This window comes from Culex quinquefasciatus, chromosome 2 (assembly GCF_015732765.1).
Source record: "Culex quinquefasciatus strain JHB chromosome 2, VPISU_Cqui_1.0_pri_paternal, whole genome shotgun sequence".
NCBI lineage: Eukaryota > Metazoa > Arthropoda > Insecta > Diptera > Culicidae > Culex > Culex quinquefasciatus.
In genome coordinates this window covers 116,003,201-116,018,750 of record NC_051862.1, presented here as the reverse complement: position 1 = coordinate 116,018,750, position 15,550 = coordinate 116,003,201, and the positions used below count along the sequence as shown (strand labels likewise).

The 15,550-nt window shown below is 36.3% G+C and overlaps 3 protein-coding genes across 3 annotated transcripts; 2 read left to right on the top strand and 1 right to left on the bottom strand.

Annotated features, from left to right (window-relative positions):
• The first annotated feature begins 2,304 nt into the window (after positions 1 to 2,304).
• Positions 2,305 to 2,987, top strand: LOC6046460 (succinate dehydrogenase assembly factor 3, mitochondrial). Its single transcript, XM_001863618.2, has 3 exons — positions 2,305 to 2,466; positions 2,524 to 2,633; positions 2,691 to 2,987. The coding sequence occupies exons 1-3, from the start codon at positions 2,403 to 2,405 to the stop codon at positions 2,901 to 2,903; spliced, it is 387 nt and encodes a 128-aa protein (XP_001863653.2). The 5' UTR covers positions 2,305 to 2,402; the 3' UTR covers positions 2,904 to 2,987.
• LOC6046458 (dihydrofolate reductase) lies at positions 2,897 to 3,733 on the bottom strand. The gene is made up of 2 exons (XM_001863617.2): positions 3,521 to 3,733; positions 2,897 to 3,459 (listed from the first exon to the last, which is right to left on the bottom strand). Exons 1-2 carry the CDS (start codon positions 3,598 to 3,600, stop codon positions 2,985 to 2,987), a joined length of 555 nt encoding a protein of 184 aa, XP_001863652.1. The 5' UTR covers positions 3,601 to 3,733; the 3' UTR covers positions 2,897 to 2,984.
• A 2,676-nt stretch (positions 3,734 to 6,409) lies between these two features.
• LOC6046469 (pyruvate dehydrogenase (acetyl-transferring) kinase, mitochondrial) lies at positions 6,410 to 14,806 on the top strand. Its single transcript, XM_038252984.1, has 8 exons — positions 6,410 to 6,820; positions 11,942 to 12,149; positions 12,237 to 12,427; positions 12,487 to 12,560; positions 12,623 to 12,710; positions 12,771 to 13,067; positions 14,225 to 14,334; positions 14,399 to 14,806. Exons 1-8 carry the CDS (start codon positions 6,718 to 6,720, stop codon positions 14,531 to 14,533), a joined length of 1,206 nt encoding a protein of 401 aa, XP_038108912.1. The 5' UTR covers positions 6,410 to 6,717; the 3' UTR covers positions 14,534 to 14,806.
• The last annotated feature ends 744 nt before the right edge of the window (positions 14,807 to 15,550 follow it).

The window sequence follows — 15,550 nt, the reverse complement described above, 5'->3', positions numbered from 1 at the left end:
GGGGTACTGGGGATGAGATGAGAGGGGGGGCGAATTGTAATGGCGGTCCTATCTGGTCTAGTCACTCGTGGCACGGATCAGGGTTGTTGGAGGGTTCACGGGGAATTACCTGGAGTTCCTGGAGTTCTCGCTTGTCCCAGTCTCCTCTGTCCTCCGTGAAGTCCTTTGACCGCTTCCTGGCACTGGCACTTCACACCACTCCGTCGAGCTGTAGTCGAGGCTACGATGGCTTTCGCGACTTATCGCACTTCAATACACTGGGCAAATGGCCGATGAAAACCTGGGCCTCATTTGCGATTTAAAGCTCAATAATTCCGACAGGTGGCGCAAAGTATCGAAGAATATAGTAATTAGGATGTAACAAAATGCCACTTTTTTGCGGGCATTTCAGGGGATGATCCCCTAGGTGTACTGAGTCAGAATCCCAAATATGAGCCCGATTGGTTGCGACAGGACCTGGCGCTCCGGCTTTAAAGTTTAAATGGGATTTAACCCGTAAAATCGGCGCGTTTTGGTTATTGCCATTTTTGAGTCCTTCAACAATTTTTGGATTTTTCAAAAACATCATGAGCTTATAGTTTGAGTTTCAGGGCACAACTTTGCCGAAGACTGTGAAGAGATTTGATAACTAGTACTGCTTGTACAATGATTTGAAAATAAAAAAACTTTTTGCCATTAATTTGTTTGATTTGTATTGGCAACACTTTCTTTGAACGCGCGCATCCAAACCCTGTTAGACTAACGTCCCGCGGTCGTGCTATCCCTGACTGACGGAGGGGGCCGACAACGGCCCGAAAACCATCCGACGGCTCGACAAAACGGCCCGAATTCCGACGGTTTGTCCGACGGAATTCGGGCCCTTTTCGTGCGTATATGCAACACTTTGTCCGACGCTCGTCGAAATCGACGTTTGAGAAAATCGACGTTGACGGGCCGTTTTCGGGCGCCTTTGTTATTTAGATTATCCTGCCACTGTCGTGCGCTCTCGTTTCGGATTTTCTGGGTTGTTTAAACTCAAACAATATCGTTTTTCATATAGCATGTTTATTGATTTTTTTGTTTTTATTGTACATATATTGTGGATTTAGCTCGTAGCTGGATTTTCTGGCATCTTCTCACGGTCATTGGAAACGGTCGTGGATAGACCTAGGGGTTCCTAGTTAGAGTGAAAAAAATCAATTTATAGAAAAATCATGGATTAAAATTTTGCTTTTTCATCACTTCTCCGACATCAGGAATAATTGTTTGAACATGCTCGCAATTTTTTTATTCGGTCGGAAAAATATTATTTTTCCTGAAAAAACTTTCATTTTCAATCACATGATCACCTCTAATTCTGGCTCGATGCCGCCATCATGCGACCGCGTGCTCCGTTTGTTTGTCAACAAAGCTGCAGCTGGATGGTGAGACGAAGTGAGGGGGGAAGAGATTTTGACATTTTTATGCCCGCATCTGGCCCGCCGCCTATTTCGTCGGTCACTGAGTCGCCGGTCGTTTCCAGTGACCGAGTCCAGCTAGGAACTGATCGCACAATAATTAATTACCCGCCATATCATCCGTACAAGGAAACTGATCGTTGGGACGGAAGTTTGATGAGTCAGTCGTAAATTTGCTATTTCAGACAAGGTAAAAACCTATTAAAAAATATCTAGTTAGAAAATGATTAGAGAAAACCAAAAATAATATTAATTTACCACATTGATTTGACAATTTTGCTGGTCCCAAAAGTCCCTGGATTTGGCGCCGTAGGCCTTCCACTTAATCTTCGAGCCCATCGCTCAATAGCACGTCATCCGAATTGGCCCATTGAAATAGGTGCGTTTTTAAAATGATTTCTAATCTTAATTAGCTAGACACACCTTTTTGGATCGACTTGAAAAAAAAAGATTTGTCATCAAATTGCGTAGCCTACTAGAACCAACACAAACTGCAGATGTCACCTTTGACATTCGATCAAATGCACGTCAAACGCTCGAAAATGGCAGGACACAATCGACATCGAGCAATAACGCCTCGAATCGCACAGCAGGACTTCAGTCTAACAGGGTAGTCATTTCCTAGCAAACATTAACTAAACATAAACGTGATGGTACGGGTTTTCAATGAGAGTGTTTCACACTCTACACCCTTACCAAAAATCATGATTTTTTGAGTTCCAAATCCCACTTTTCATACGATTTTTTGAGTTCAGGTACTACAACCATAAAAATGGTTATATGGGTTGAACTGAATAATTCGTATGAAAAGTGGGATTTGGAACTCAAAAAATCATGATTTTTGGTAAGGGTGTACTGTTTATAACGCCATACTTTGTTTTTATATTTTATGTAATCTGGGCACACCGGGTATTAACAGAAACGTATTTAAATTTTAAGCAATAAATTATTGTCTTAATTTTAACTATGGCCACACCACATGTCAAACGAGTACGCATTTTGTACAAAACGATTTTAAGATTACATCGAGGTAAAAATAACTAATGAAGCCATTAAAGTGAAAAAATTGAACATGCATTTTTTGTAGGATTGCCAGAGAGCCTTCAACCACTAGGGAATCAGTATGCCAAAGACGAATTTAGGAGACACAAAACCTGCACAACACATGAGGCTACCCTATTTATGAACGAATGGACGGTAACGCAGAAAAATCAATACAAAAGGAAAACTTCTGTTTAACCCATTCACTTGCAGGATTATGCTATCAATCTGGCCACACAACTAGGCGTTAAAGGTAAACCAAACCCAGTAGATCAAATTGGAAGAAACCTCGATGAAAAGCTTCTGAATGACCTCAGGGACGAGCAAGTAGCTCAACTATATGAACTGCTTGTTGCAGCAAAATCGGAAGATGAGGTATCGTTAGAAAATGAACAAAATGATAAAGACGCTTTAACTAAAAAATAAATTCAAAACAAAGTGTATTTGTAACGAAAAATGGAATGAAGATCATAAACTGGAATGTTTGCATAGTTAACCATAAACCAGTTAGCACTTTTCGTAAATTTTATATTGATATTGAATTCCGTTCTCCTCCTGAATCTCTTCCGGAACATCTGCATCGTTCTTAACCAGCTTAAAATCTGAAGTTATCTCTGGAAAAAACGCATCACAGTTAAATGTTCCCTTAACATCTGTGATGTATAAACGATGGCAGCGATCCGACTCCATCGCCTCTTTGTAAACTGCATTTCCACCCACAATCCAAATAGTTTCAATTTCATCCACCAAAGGACTCTGGTCCAGTCGATCCAAAGCTTCTTGCATGCTAGTACAAACCATGACTCCTGCTGGGTACACATTCGCAGTAGGATCACGTGTCAGAACGATGTTTAATCTCTCCGACAGGGGGCGCTTAGCCTCCGGAACTCCGAAATAAGTTTTTCTTCCCATGATAATGGCATTTCGCTTAGCACTGTCGTTTACTTTCTTGGTCATCCGCGAAAAATATTTCAGTTCAGCCCTACAAAAAAAATAATTTGATTCATAAAACTTACTTTCAAACCTTATAATGGTGCAATAACTTCAAATGCCAAGGTAAATCCCCTTTTATACCAATTCCACCATTTTGGCAGACAGCAGCAATCAAAGAAAGTTTTTTCATTTCTCTAGGGTTCAAAATATTTAAAAAAAGTAAATATTAACAAAATTGTTAAATTCTTGCTAAAAATAAACTAATTATTTTGTGAATCCAAAAAGAAATAAAACAACTAAAAAAAACAAACGGATAATGCTTTACACACTGTAGTAGGAGCAGTTCAATATCGCTAATTATTTAGTTTCTTTTGTGACTTGGTATGTTTGACCTTACCATCAGCGTACCCGTTCAAATATCTGGAGTTTTTTTTAAAGGTCCAATAAACCAAATTTTCAGTTTTTGCTTTTCGGGTGTTTTTTACTACCCCTGACTCAAGGCGGTTTCAAAAACACCCAAAAAGCAAAAACTGGAAATTTGGTTTAATTGATCTTTTAAAAAAAACTCCAGATATGATTAGCTTATAGCCAAGTATTACTTTTGAGCTTACACAATGGTTGAATATTTTAATAAGAAACAAAAAGATCGTGAAAAAATCCTTTGTATGCCTATATCGAGTTATCAAATCTGCAACATGGTGTTAAACTTGCTGTGCACTTGCTTTCCATGGCACTTCAGAAAATTTAACTACACGCACAAACTCAAACTTCTCGCTAGAGCTATAGAGTTATCTTCGTGCGCATGTATTGCGTGTACGTACACAAAAAAGATTGAGGTTAAATTTTGTCCGGCCAGCAAAATCAAACGGTGCGCTAGTGTGTGTACGCGAAACGTCATAAAGCTCTATTAACGTACATTCCAACGCTTACAAAAATTATATTCCAAAAGGGAGGGACCTCTATGTATTTTTTCAAATACTTTAGGATAAAAATAGGCTGGTTAAAGAATCGTCATATTTCGTTGAGGGTCTATTGCAACTTTCTCATAAATATATTTAGAAAGACTTTAAATAGCATTGATGTCCACATTAGAGCAAAACTTGAAAGTTTTCAATTTCATATTTTCAGTTTCCTAGTTACCCTTAAAATTCCAAAAGTGAATGATATTCTAAACAAAATTTAAAAAAAAAAACTTTTCATTGTACAACTTATCGTAAATCAAAGTATAATTTGAACATAAATTTAAGCATTACAAATTTTCTAACTTGGAAAATTTTGAAGATTTTGGATAAAAATCAATCTTTCTAACTCTAGCATTTATCGCCTTTATCGATTCAATCACAATGTAAATAGAATTCGCAGAATATTTTCTCCAAATATCAGAATTTGTTCAATTTTGGCAGAAATAAACGCAATTTCGAAAAATTAAGAGCTATATTCTCAAAAATTCTAGTTTTAAGTCTGGGTGCCATTCAATTATTCTAACATGTAGGCAGAGAGAAGGGTTTAGGCTAGGGTTTAGATTTGAGTACAAATCTTGGCATAGAGACCGCTTATAAGAACTATGGTTTTCATGCACATTTTCTCGTTTTTATTTTTTCTTCAAATAAATTATACAAATAAAAAAAAATAAAAAAAACACACCTTTTTTAAGCAAATGCATTTTTTTTAATTTTTTTTTTTTTTGTAAAATTGTTCAAAAGAGCCGCTCTATTTAATGAGCGAACGAAAATGAACGGCTCCTAAAAAATAGCGGTTTTGCCTGGTTTTGCCCACCTCTATTGGGACAACGATGCCAGATTATTTTACAACACATTTGTATTTTCTTAAAAATAAATCTGTATTTATTCTATATCATGTCGAATTCGGAGCCATGGAAGACATTTTTAAATTTTTAATGGTAGATTTAGGCTTTTTAATCATATTAAAGCATAATTCAATCACTAAATTGTTGAAATTCTCAAATATAATCAATTTAAAAAAAAAATCTGTAAATACAGATTTTTAGGACTTTGGGATTGAAAAATCTGTCAAATTCAGATTTATATGTATATCTGGCATGACTGATTGGGGACCATCGTGAACGTTTTGTTCGAAATTTCATACCCCCGCCACTGAAACCCCGATGGTTTGACACCACGAACGAACAAGAACGGGATCACTTTTTTAGTTTGAAACCTTCTTAACACGTTTTGTTTGATAGTATGTGTAAAAAGTGACAGTTCGTAAAAAAAAAGTTATCAACCACCGGAGGTTGAGTGTATGTACTAGCCAATCTTCCCACTGAGAATTTTGGCTCGAGCCTCGACTCGATTCTGCACGGAGAAAAAAGTGTTCCAAAAATCGTGAACAAGCGTTCATGAAAATGGGAACCACGAACAAAGTGTTCAAACTCCTTGGTACGTTTTCGGCTCGAGCCAGATCGACTCGAGCCAAAACTTTCAGTGGGTTAGAGAAAAAGAATTTACGTTTCTTCGTGGTGCTCCTTGTGATGCTCTCTCTGGGTTACTCTGTGATATGTTCGGTAGTACTGATAGGATACCACGGGTGGCCTCTCAAGGTCAAGCTCAAATATGGCCAACAAGTTGATTCCATGCCACTCGGAAAATAATCTGGTAAATTTGAGTGTCTGGCGCTGGCGGACTTTTGTCGTGCAGTTCAGACACACTTGGCACACTTATCCTAGACAAGTTTTGCGTAACGCCAGATGAATCTAGCGACAATCGGGCGAAAGTTCTGCCAGCTGTCTGGCACAAAAATCAGCCGGTTCAATCGGTTGAACCGTGCACGACCGGTTTGTGTCATATTCGCCAGAAATCATGGCAGAAATCTGGGGCAAATCTGGGGGAGATTCTGCCAGATGACTGGCGCAAGTCCCCAGAAGAACGCCAGAAGTCCATTTTGGTACTCTAAATTAGGTACAATGAAAGCAAACCCAGCCTACAATTCAATCAACTTTGACTGATTATCCACACAGTGTACGATGTCACTTGTTTTTGACATGACATTGAAGTCGGTCGGTCGATGCCAAGCTGGGTAGAGAAAGGCTAAATAATGGCAGCGAAAAATATTCAGTAAATATTTTTTTTTATTTTTTGCAAGCTGCCAACCGCCAATTTTGCTAAAACTGAACTTAAAAGCATTTATGGTGTAAGATAGAAAAAAAACTACAATAAGTGTCAAAACGATCCATTCTTCCACTTTTTAAAATTTGGGTCAAATTTTCAAGTTCGTCAGTATCGTCCAAAATTATACTCAAGGAGTTTGTACCTATTAGTACCGTGGAAAGTTTGTCCTTGGTAATAAGATGCGGCTGTTTCCTGTGCGAATGTCCAGCATTAACAAAATGTTGGACTTTTACTCACAATTCAACCCATCACCTTTAAGCATCAAACAATTCATCGACTTTGGTAAGTAATATAAAGTTACTCTAATCCGGTGTTATCGCTGTATTTTGCTCAGAGTACATCGTTCGATTCGGATAGATAAGAAAAAGTAATCACCTGCTTATGCAAACAAAGATGACGCAACAAAAAAAGAAGATCACTCATCGCGACAACTCCTATCACTTGAAGATATAAATTTAGCTACCATTTTTTTCCATCTGCTATCTTGCATACACAAATTAGCACATCTGACTTCATGTAAATCATGCTCGCAGTAATCTTTGTGTTACAACAGCAATGCTTCGATTTTTTACCACCATCATCTGTTGTCAATTTATTTTTAGTATTTTTAAAAGTGTTCTCAATTTTTTTTTGCACAGGGTTGAACAAAAGTGCAAGTCACTTTTATTATGGATAAGGATAAAATCGAAGCACCACTGTTTAATAGAAGTGGCAAATAAATGGCTCGCTTGGTGTTTTGTTCCGTACGCGTAAAATTCTGTAGTAACAGTTCAATAGGACGAATCTGCGTTTGTAAACAAGCAGTCTATCCTTTTGGTCAAGTGACAGTACTCGTCAAGTAAGAAGGTGATAGACTGCTTGTTTACAAACGCAGATTCGCCCTATTGAACTGTAACTAAGGAATTCATCAATGACACCATCTCTAACATTGAAGGTCACTTTTATTTACGTTGCAACGATGCCAGATGTAATGGCGGCTATCGGTACATTCTGTACTGTGCGTTTTTCATTAAGACTAAAAGTATCATAAATTACACTAAAAGTGATGTATCCTGTTGCCTTATCTGAGGAAATTCTATTTTAATAGAAAATTTCTAATCAAAATAGTTTTAAATAAATTCCACCAAATATTTTTAGACAGGCCTGTCTTTGCGCAAATAGGGGAGTTTGGGGTAATATGGACAGTGGGGGTAATTTGGACACCCCTTTAAAAATCACGTTTTCTTCGGATATAAAGTTAAAACGGTAATTTAAGTGATAAGGCTAGTACTAGTAATGGCCTAGGAGTATGGACAAACCAAAAAAGTTGGAATAGGTTAAGTAGTTTTGGTATAATGTGTAAAAGTTTCCAAAGGCCGGTTGGCACTGCCTTAAATTCTAATATTTGAAGGTTAGGAAATAAGGTTTTGCAGGGGTTATATGGCAAAAAAGTGGTCATTTTTTGTTTAAGGGGGTTGCTTGGACGATGCCTGAGATATGTACGTATAAAAATTGTGCATTTTATCCATTTTTATCATCAAAAATCGCAATTTATGATAGAATATGCTATGGGGGTAATTTGGACATGGCTTGTGGGGTAATTTGGACATACCTGAAAGTCTACCTGTCAGGCAACAAAAAATTAACTTTCATGGTTGGATGAGTTTTCAAAGGGATTTAGATAAATTTAGAGGGATTTAATATGTCAAAACAATCAAAAATGAATGTGAGCAATGAGAACCTTCACAAAACCCTTATTTTTTAATTTAGATAAATTTATTCCAATATTCGAATTGATGAAAATCTGATTACTGTACATTTGGCGTTCAACAAGACTCTAATGTTGATTACTTTTAATTAATTTCTTTGACATTTCTAATTTCTATGCTGGTTTACAATAATATTTAAATTTGAAGGGCTACAGAATGTAAAATAAAAAAATGATATTTCAGGCTAATAAATTGAATTATAGTTCTATCACAAAATCATTATTTAAACCTTTGATGAAATATTGTGAGCAACACTTCGAAATAAAAAGCAATTACAAAACCAGGTCGAAGGATAAAAAAACATGCTCAAAAAATCAAATGTTAAACTTATTCTTCAACATGTGACCAAATTACCCCACAAAAGGTGTTCATATTGCCCCACAAGGTATGTCCATATTACCCCACAAGGCATGTCCAAATTACCCCATAGGGGTGTTCATATTACCCCCACACAAAAATGTAGGGGTAATTTGGACACCTTTTAATTTTTGCGATAAAAATGGGTTTTTCATCAAAATTTATCGAAATGAATGACATTTTACCATCAAATATGGTCTCTATTATCCTCAGGTGTCATCCACATTCCTTTAAAATATCCATACAGCCCGTAACAGAGCAATTTCCTTAGGGTGTCCAAATTACCCCACACTCCCCTACATGTTTGTTTTCAGTGCTAGTGCTAGGAATTTCTTTCCATTCACAACAGCGTTGCCACCGTTTGGTTTTGCTTGTGCAGATTTACGAGACATCAACTTTTTTTAAAAAAAAGAATGTATTGCTAGAATCTACACGTCTCTGCTGAATAATAAATCACTTGAATAGCTTGGTTTAATTTATTTATTTTTTTAATTTGTAATTTGTTTGTTTATTTGTAACGGTAGCCTGTTAGTGTATACACTTTGCTTAAGGTCAAGGAAGTAACGGTAATGGAAATTACAATGGATAGTTCGATAAATCAAACAAATAATAGCTTATTTAAACTACATCTGAGCAACTCTCTACGAAATCGGCCGATTTCGACAATTTTTATTTTTTGTATTTTTTTATTTGGCTCAAACTTTGTGGGGGCCTTCCCTATGACCAAATAAGCTATTTTGTGTCATTGGTTCACCCATACAAGTCGCCATACAATTTTGGCTGCTGCCCATACAAAAATGGTATGTAAATATTCAAACAGCTATAGACAAATCCAGCGAAAGCTCAACGCTGCTTTTTGATGGTGAGAGATTTGACAGCTCCCATACTAAATGTCTCGATTTTCATACTTTTTGTTAATTTTCTTCTAAAATAAAACACTTAACATATGAAAACTATATATTTTTGGTGCCCAAAATTCCTACTGAATCGAATGGTGTACTTATCTCAATTGCAAATTTTTTGAACAGTTTTTATTTTAATAATATTCTAGACACATTTTGTGCACCTAATCAATCAATACTTTTATCATAAATAATCATTTTATTGCTTAAAAATTGAGTTTTCCTGAGCTCCCATATTCAAATACATGGAAGCTGTCATTTCTAACACCATTGGCCACCTAGCGGCCATTTCAAACTGGATACGTCTATAACTTTTGAGTGAATTTTCTGATCAATTTGGTGTCTTCGGCAAAGTTGTAGGTATTGTTGAGAAAAAAATAGGTACAAGGAAAAAAAATTGCAGATTTTTTAATCAACTTTTTTTTCACTAAAACTCAATTTCCCAAAATTCGTATTTTTTGATTTTCGAGATTTTTTTATATGTTTTAGGGGACAAAAATCCGCAACTTTTGAGCTATAGAGAAACATGGTCAAAAAATCTGCCGCCGAGTTATGAATTTTTGAAAAAATAGTGATTTTTGGAAAAAAAATCGAAGTTTGATGCAAAAACAAATTTGATGTTATTTTTTAATGCAAAATTGAATTTGCAATCGAAAACTATTTTACTGATTTTTTGATAAAGAGCTCCGTTTTCAAGATATAGCCACCGAAAGTTTGATTTTAGCGAAATATTTGCAGTTTTTCGATTTTTAAAAATTGTGACCATGAGTGACCATTTCTCAAACAATTTTATTTGAAAAGTTCAGAAAATTTGCTATAAAATTGTCTAAGAGACATTGAAGATTGGACCTCGGGTTGCTGAGATAGAGCCGCTTTAAGAAAAAGAAACACGAAAATTTAAGTTTTCTAAGTCTTACCAAAACAACCCACCATTTTCTAATGTCGATATCTCAGCAACTAATGGTCCGATTTAGATTTAAAAATTTCCAAAATATTTTTTTCGGAAAGATCGGAAAAATATATGAATGTTTCATGTATTAACATTGAAAATCGGACCATTAGTTGCTGAGATATCGACATTAGAAAATGGTGGGTTGTTTAGGTGAGACTTAGAAAACTTCAATTTCCGTGTTTCTTTTTCTTAAAGCGGCTCTATCTCAGCAACCCGAGGTCCAATCTTCAATGTCTCTTAGACAATTTTATAGCAAATTTTCTGAACTTTTCAAATAAAATTGTTTTAGAAATGGTCATGGTCACTATTTTAAAAAATCGAAAAACTGCAAATATTTAGCTAAAATCAAACTTTCGGTGGCTATATCTTGAAAACGGAGCTCTTTATCAAAAAATCTGTAAAGTAGTTTTCGATTGCAAATTCAATTTTGCATTGAAAAATAACATCAAATTTGTTTTTGCATGAAACTTCGATTTTTTCCAAAAATCACTATTTTTCAAAAATTCATAACTCGGCGGCAGATTTTTTGACCATGTTTCTCTATAGCTCAAAAGTTGCGGATTTTTGTCCCCTAAAACATATCAAAAAATCTCGAAAATCAAAAAATACGTATTTTGGGAAATTGAGTTTTAGTGAGTTTCCGTGTACCTATTTTTTCTCAATACCTACAACTTTGCCGAAGACACCAAATTGATCAGAAAATTCACTCAAAAGTTATAGCTGTTTGAATATTTACATACCATTTTTGTATGGACAGCAGCCAAAATTGTATGGAGACTTGTATGGGTGAACCAATGACATAAAATAGCTTATTTGGACATAGGGAAGGCCCCACAAAGTTTGAGCCAAATAAAAAAATACAAATAAAAACCATTTCCGGTTTTGGTAGAGAATTGCTCATTTAGAACAGTGGCTAAAAATTAAATGGCAGAAGGCTCATAATACATTACGGACAATTTTTTTAAACGTTCTCAATGTTGGTTTGTTTTTGGCATCAGTCGGTAGTCCGTTCCAGCAGGTCGATCCATACACCAACACACTCTTTCCACTGGTTGTTGTGTGCCGAGGAATGATGAAGCATCGTGTTCGCTCTAGCTGTCCACGCTGCAGGTGCTGCTGGATGTAATCCGGAAGGTTCTTGTAGTAGGCCTGGCGCATAAAGCTGCAGATCCTAAGTTGATAGTTCGCCGGCAGATCAACGCCCAGGATGGTAGTCCTCACGGCTGCAGTAGTGTCTCGCCGACGCATGTTGTACACGAAACGCACAGCGGGTCCAGGGTTTAAGAGCGAAAAAATGTCCCATTTCTAAATTAAATAAGGAAACGCGGAATTGAGCATGACTCGTTGCTTTTAGAAGTATACATTTTTTTCCTAAATCTCTTATAGTACATCGAACCTCAGAGTGAATTAAAAAAAAATATCCCTTCTAAAATCATTCACGCAGGTCTAAATGCATGCCCCACCAAATCATACGTCTTTTTGCGCAAGGAGCTACCGGTCCGGCTGGCCAACATAATGAAGGAAATCACCCTTCTCCCGGAGAGCCTCCTGCGGATGCCTTCGGTGGGTTTGGTCAGCGCATGGTACGTGAAGAGCTTTGAAGAAGTGCTTGCATTTGAAAAAACTGAACCATCTGGTGATAATCTGGAAAAGTAAATAATTTTCGTTTGTTTGGAGTTGCTTTCGAAGCTCAGTAAAATAATTAACATATTTTGTTTAAATTATATGGAAAACACCAGATTCTGCCAGTCGCTGATCAAAATTCGCGAGCGACACTCGGATGTTGTTCAAACCATGGCACAAGGTATTCTTGAGCTCAAAGAATCGCGCAACGGACACATCGAACCCAGTACCGAGTTGTCGATGCAGTACTTCTTGGATCGGTTGTACATGTCTAGAATTAGCATTAGAATGCTAATCAATCAGCACAGTAAGTGTTCAAAACCAAATAATTTCCGACTAGATTTTTTACCAATGAAATCTTTTTAGCTATTCTCTTTGGAGAAATACCACAATCTGGAAGGCATGTTGGATGCATTGACCCTCTCTGTGACCCACACATGGTAGCTTTTCTAAATATAGCTTAGTTATTTTTTTAAGATGCTATTTAACTAAAATATTACAGGTAGTACGAGACGCTTACGAAAATGCACGGTTTATGTGTGACCAGTACTATTTAGCAAGTCCCGAATTAGAAGTTATAGAACACAATGGTGAGGAATCTTCGAAATACAACATATTTCAGCTCTAATTCCCATTAAATTCCGTTTTAGACCAGGAACACGGAAAACCAATAAAAATAGTGTATGTTCCATCGCATCTGTATCATATGTTATTTGAGTTGTTTAAAAACTCAATGCGAGCTGTTATGGAGTATCATGGAGCTCAAGATGAGATACCCCCGCTTCAAGTAACAATAGTCAAAGGCAAGGAAGACATCTGTGTGAAAATGTCGGATCGCGGCGGTGGCATTCCGAGATCCCAGGTGGGGCAGTTATTTAAATATATGTATAGCACTGCTCCTCAACCACCAAAATCCAAGTCGGATCTTCCGCTTGTTCCACTAGCTGGTGAGTACCGAATAGTCTGCACCATTTTGAGGAATTCTAGTTGCTCTCTTCTTAAATGATAGATTATGATGTCAGGATGTCTTAGATAGAAAACAAATATAAAATTCTTTCTTGTATTATGCGTGGCGAGATAATTTAACATTCTGCGGTTCTAGAAAGCGTCTGTCTGGCTACTGCGTAAAGTGCCGTGTTCTGAACTGTTGGTTGGCTACGACTATTGCGCGTATTCCCGAAAAAGACACGCGGCAAACCAGCCTCGAAACAACGCGCCGCACTTTCGGCAAATGCGCGCTGTCAAATCCCATACTGCGCATGTTGTTTCTGTTGACCTTCTGCTTTTAATTGTATGTTTTCTGTTGCACCAAAAGTTGAGCTAAATAGATTATTTTACTCCTGGTAGCTTTACAAATCACGTTTAATGCAACATTAGTTGATTTTTTAGTTGTTTTGATGCTTATTTGTAAAAATAGTGTCTGATTTCAACATATTAAAACTATTTTCAAAAATGTTTGTTTTGGTAAGTGACTATTTTCATAAAAGTGGTCTAACTTCATGGAAACTATTTAAGAATGGTCCCTTTAATCATTTATTATCACAAAATGGCTTGTTTTCTAAGGTGGCCCATTCTGCCCCGCACCCAGGAAAAGTAGCAAAAAAAACATTTTTTAAAGTGCCTCAAAAATAGTTTTAAGCTAAACATTTTCATCAACCAAGTATACAACATTGAAGGGAACATCTCAAAGCATAAGCCTATTACACTGAATTCATAAATTTGTATGTTTTTCTATGGTTTTGGCGCATTTTACTCAGGCGGGCCGTTCTGCCCTCTCTGCCCATATCTCGGTTTTCATTCTACTTTAATTGATATTTTACTCAAAAAACTCTTTATGGATAATGTTTTTCACGTTCTGATTGTCTTATGCATATCGAAAAATCTATTTTTTTAATTTGGCGGGGCCTGTGAGTTTTGAAAAAAGTGTATTTTTTACACTGAAACACAAAAATATACGGGCTCTGAATTATCCAAATTGCATTTTCTCATGGTGATTTTTTTTTCTGCCATCATAAAGAAGTGAGCACCTAAAATTCTCAAAACGGGATAGGCTTTTATCGTTTCAGCGAGTAAATCCTCGTAATTTGATGAACGCACATTTCAGGGTATGGCTATGGACTGCCGATATCGAGGTTGTATGCACGTTACTTCCACGGAGATTTGGCATTATTTTCATGTGAAGGTTATGGGTCCGATGCTGTGATTTACTTGAAAGTACGTTTAATGTGATGTCTAGAGAATCAACTTACTAATTTATTAAAATTATCATCAATTCCAGGCTCTTTCTGACGAAGCAAATGAATTGTTGCCAATCTTCAATAAAACAAGCTCTCGATTCTATAAGGCGACCGTGCCGACCGGAGACTGGTCCAACCAGGTAAAACCAAAGAAAGTGAAACCAATCGTTATTTAACGTGACATGTGAAACCGTTATTTTAATTCTCCTATGTTTTCTGACATGACGCGCGCTTCTTAGCATCATTCACAAGTTCTATTTTTCCATGTTTTTTGAATCACACTTCCCTTCCAAGCGCGTATTCATCCAATCAAACTCAAGAAGAACAGTGTTGTTAGATTTTCGTTTTCTGTTCGAGATGCATATTTCTCTATCTAGAGTCTATATCAGCTTATGTTTATAATTATTACCCTTTGCTAGCAAATATAAATATATGAATATCAAATAGTGTCAAATATAATTTGTATTTTTTATGAAATGACAACTTTCATAGCAAATACAAATTTTTTATGTTTACCTATCAACAGATCCGAAGTGTCTTTCCTAATTCCCTGTCATTTCAACTTAGATATCACACTTTACATTACCTTGAAGACGGTATTTTTTTTTTTTTTCGTTCAATCATTTTGTCCAAAATAACAACTTGAGTTTCACACACAAAAAAAAAACAATTCATTACGTGGTTAAGAAAGTCAAACCGTTCATTTACTTCTACTACATATTAAATGTGACCATTAATAAAAATTACTTAGCATGAAAAACATTTTGTTTTATTAGTGTCGCTTGCTACTGCTATCAACCACGCACCCACCCATTTCACGTATCTTTTAAAATGACCTAATTTGTTTTCTTACAGAACCAAAAATACTATACTCCAGCAAAAATTATCTGAGCCTATTGGTTGATTAATTTATTTGATTATTGTGTAACTTCCTACATATCAAACTGTTAACTATGAATTGCTTTTGTTCGTTGATATAAAATGTTTCCCTGAATAAAAAATGTTAGATTTTCTTTGCTTATCATGCTACTTTTCTAATTGTATGACTTTTTATTCGAGCACACTCCAAATCAGCTAAACTGTCTATTTGCATCGCTATACAACTTTAGTGTCTAACAGTTTCGTTGAGTATCAGCAGGTTTCGGCAGTTTTAACTGAGTCTTGTTGCTAAACTTCAAGTAGTCTAGAGCACG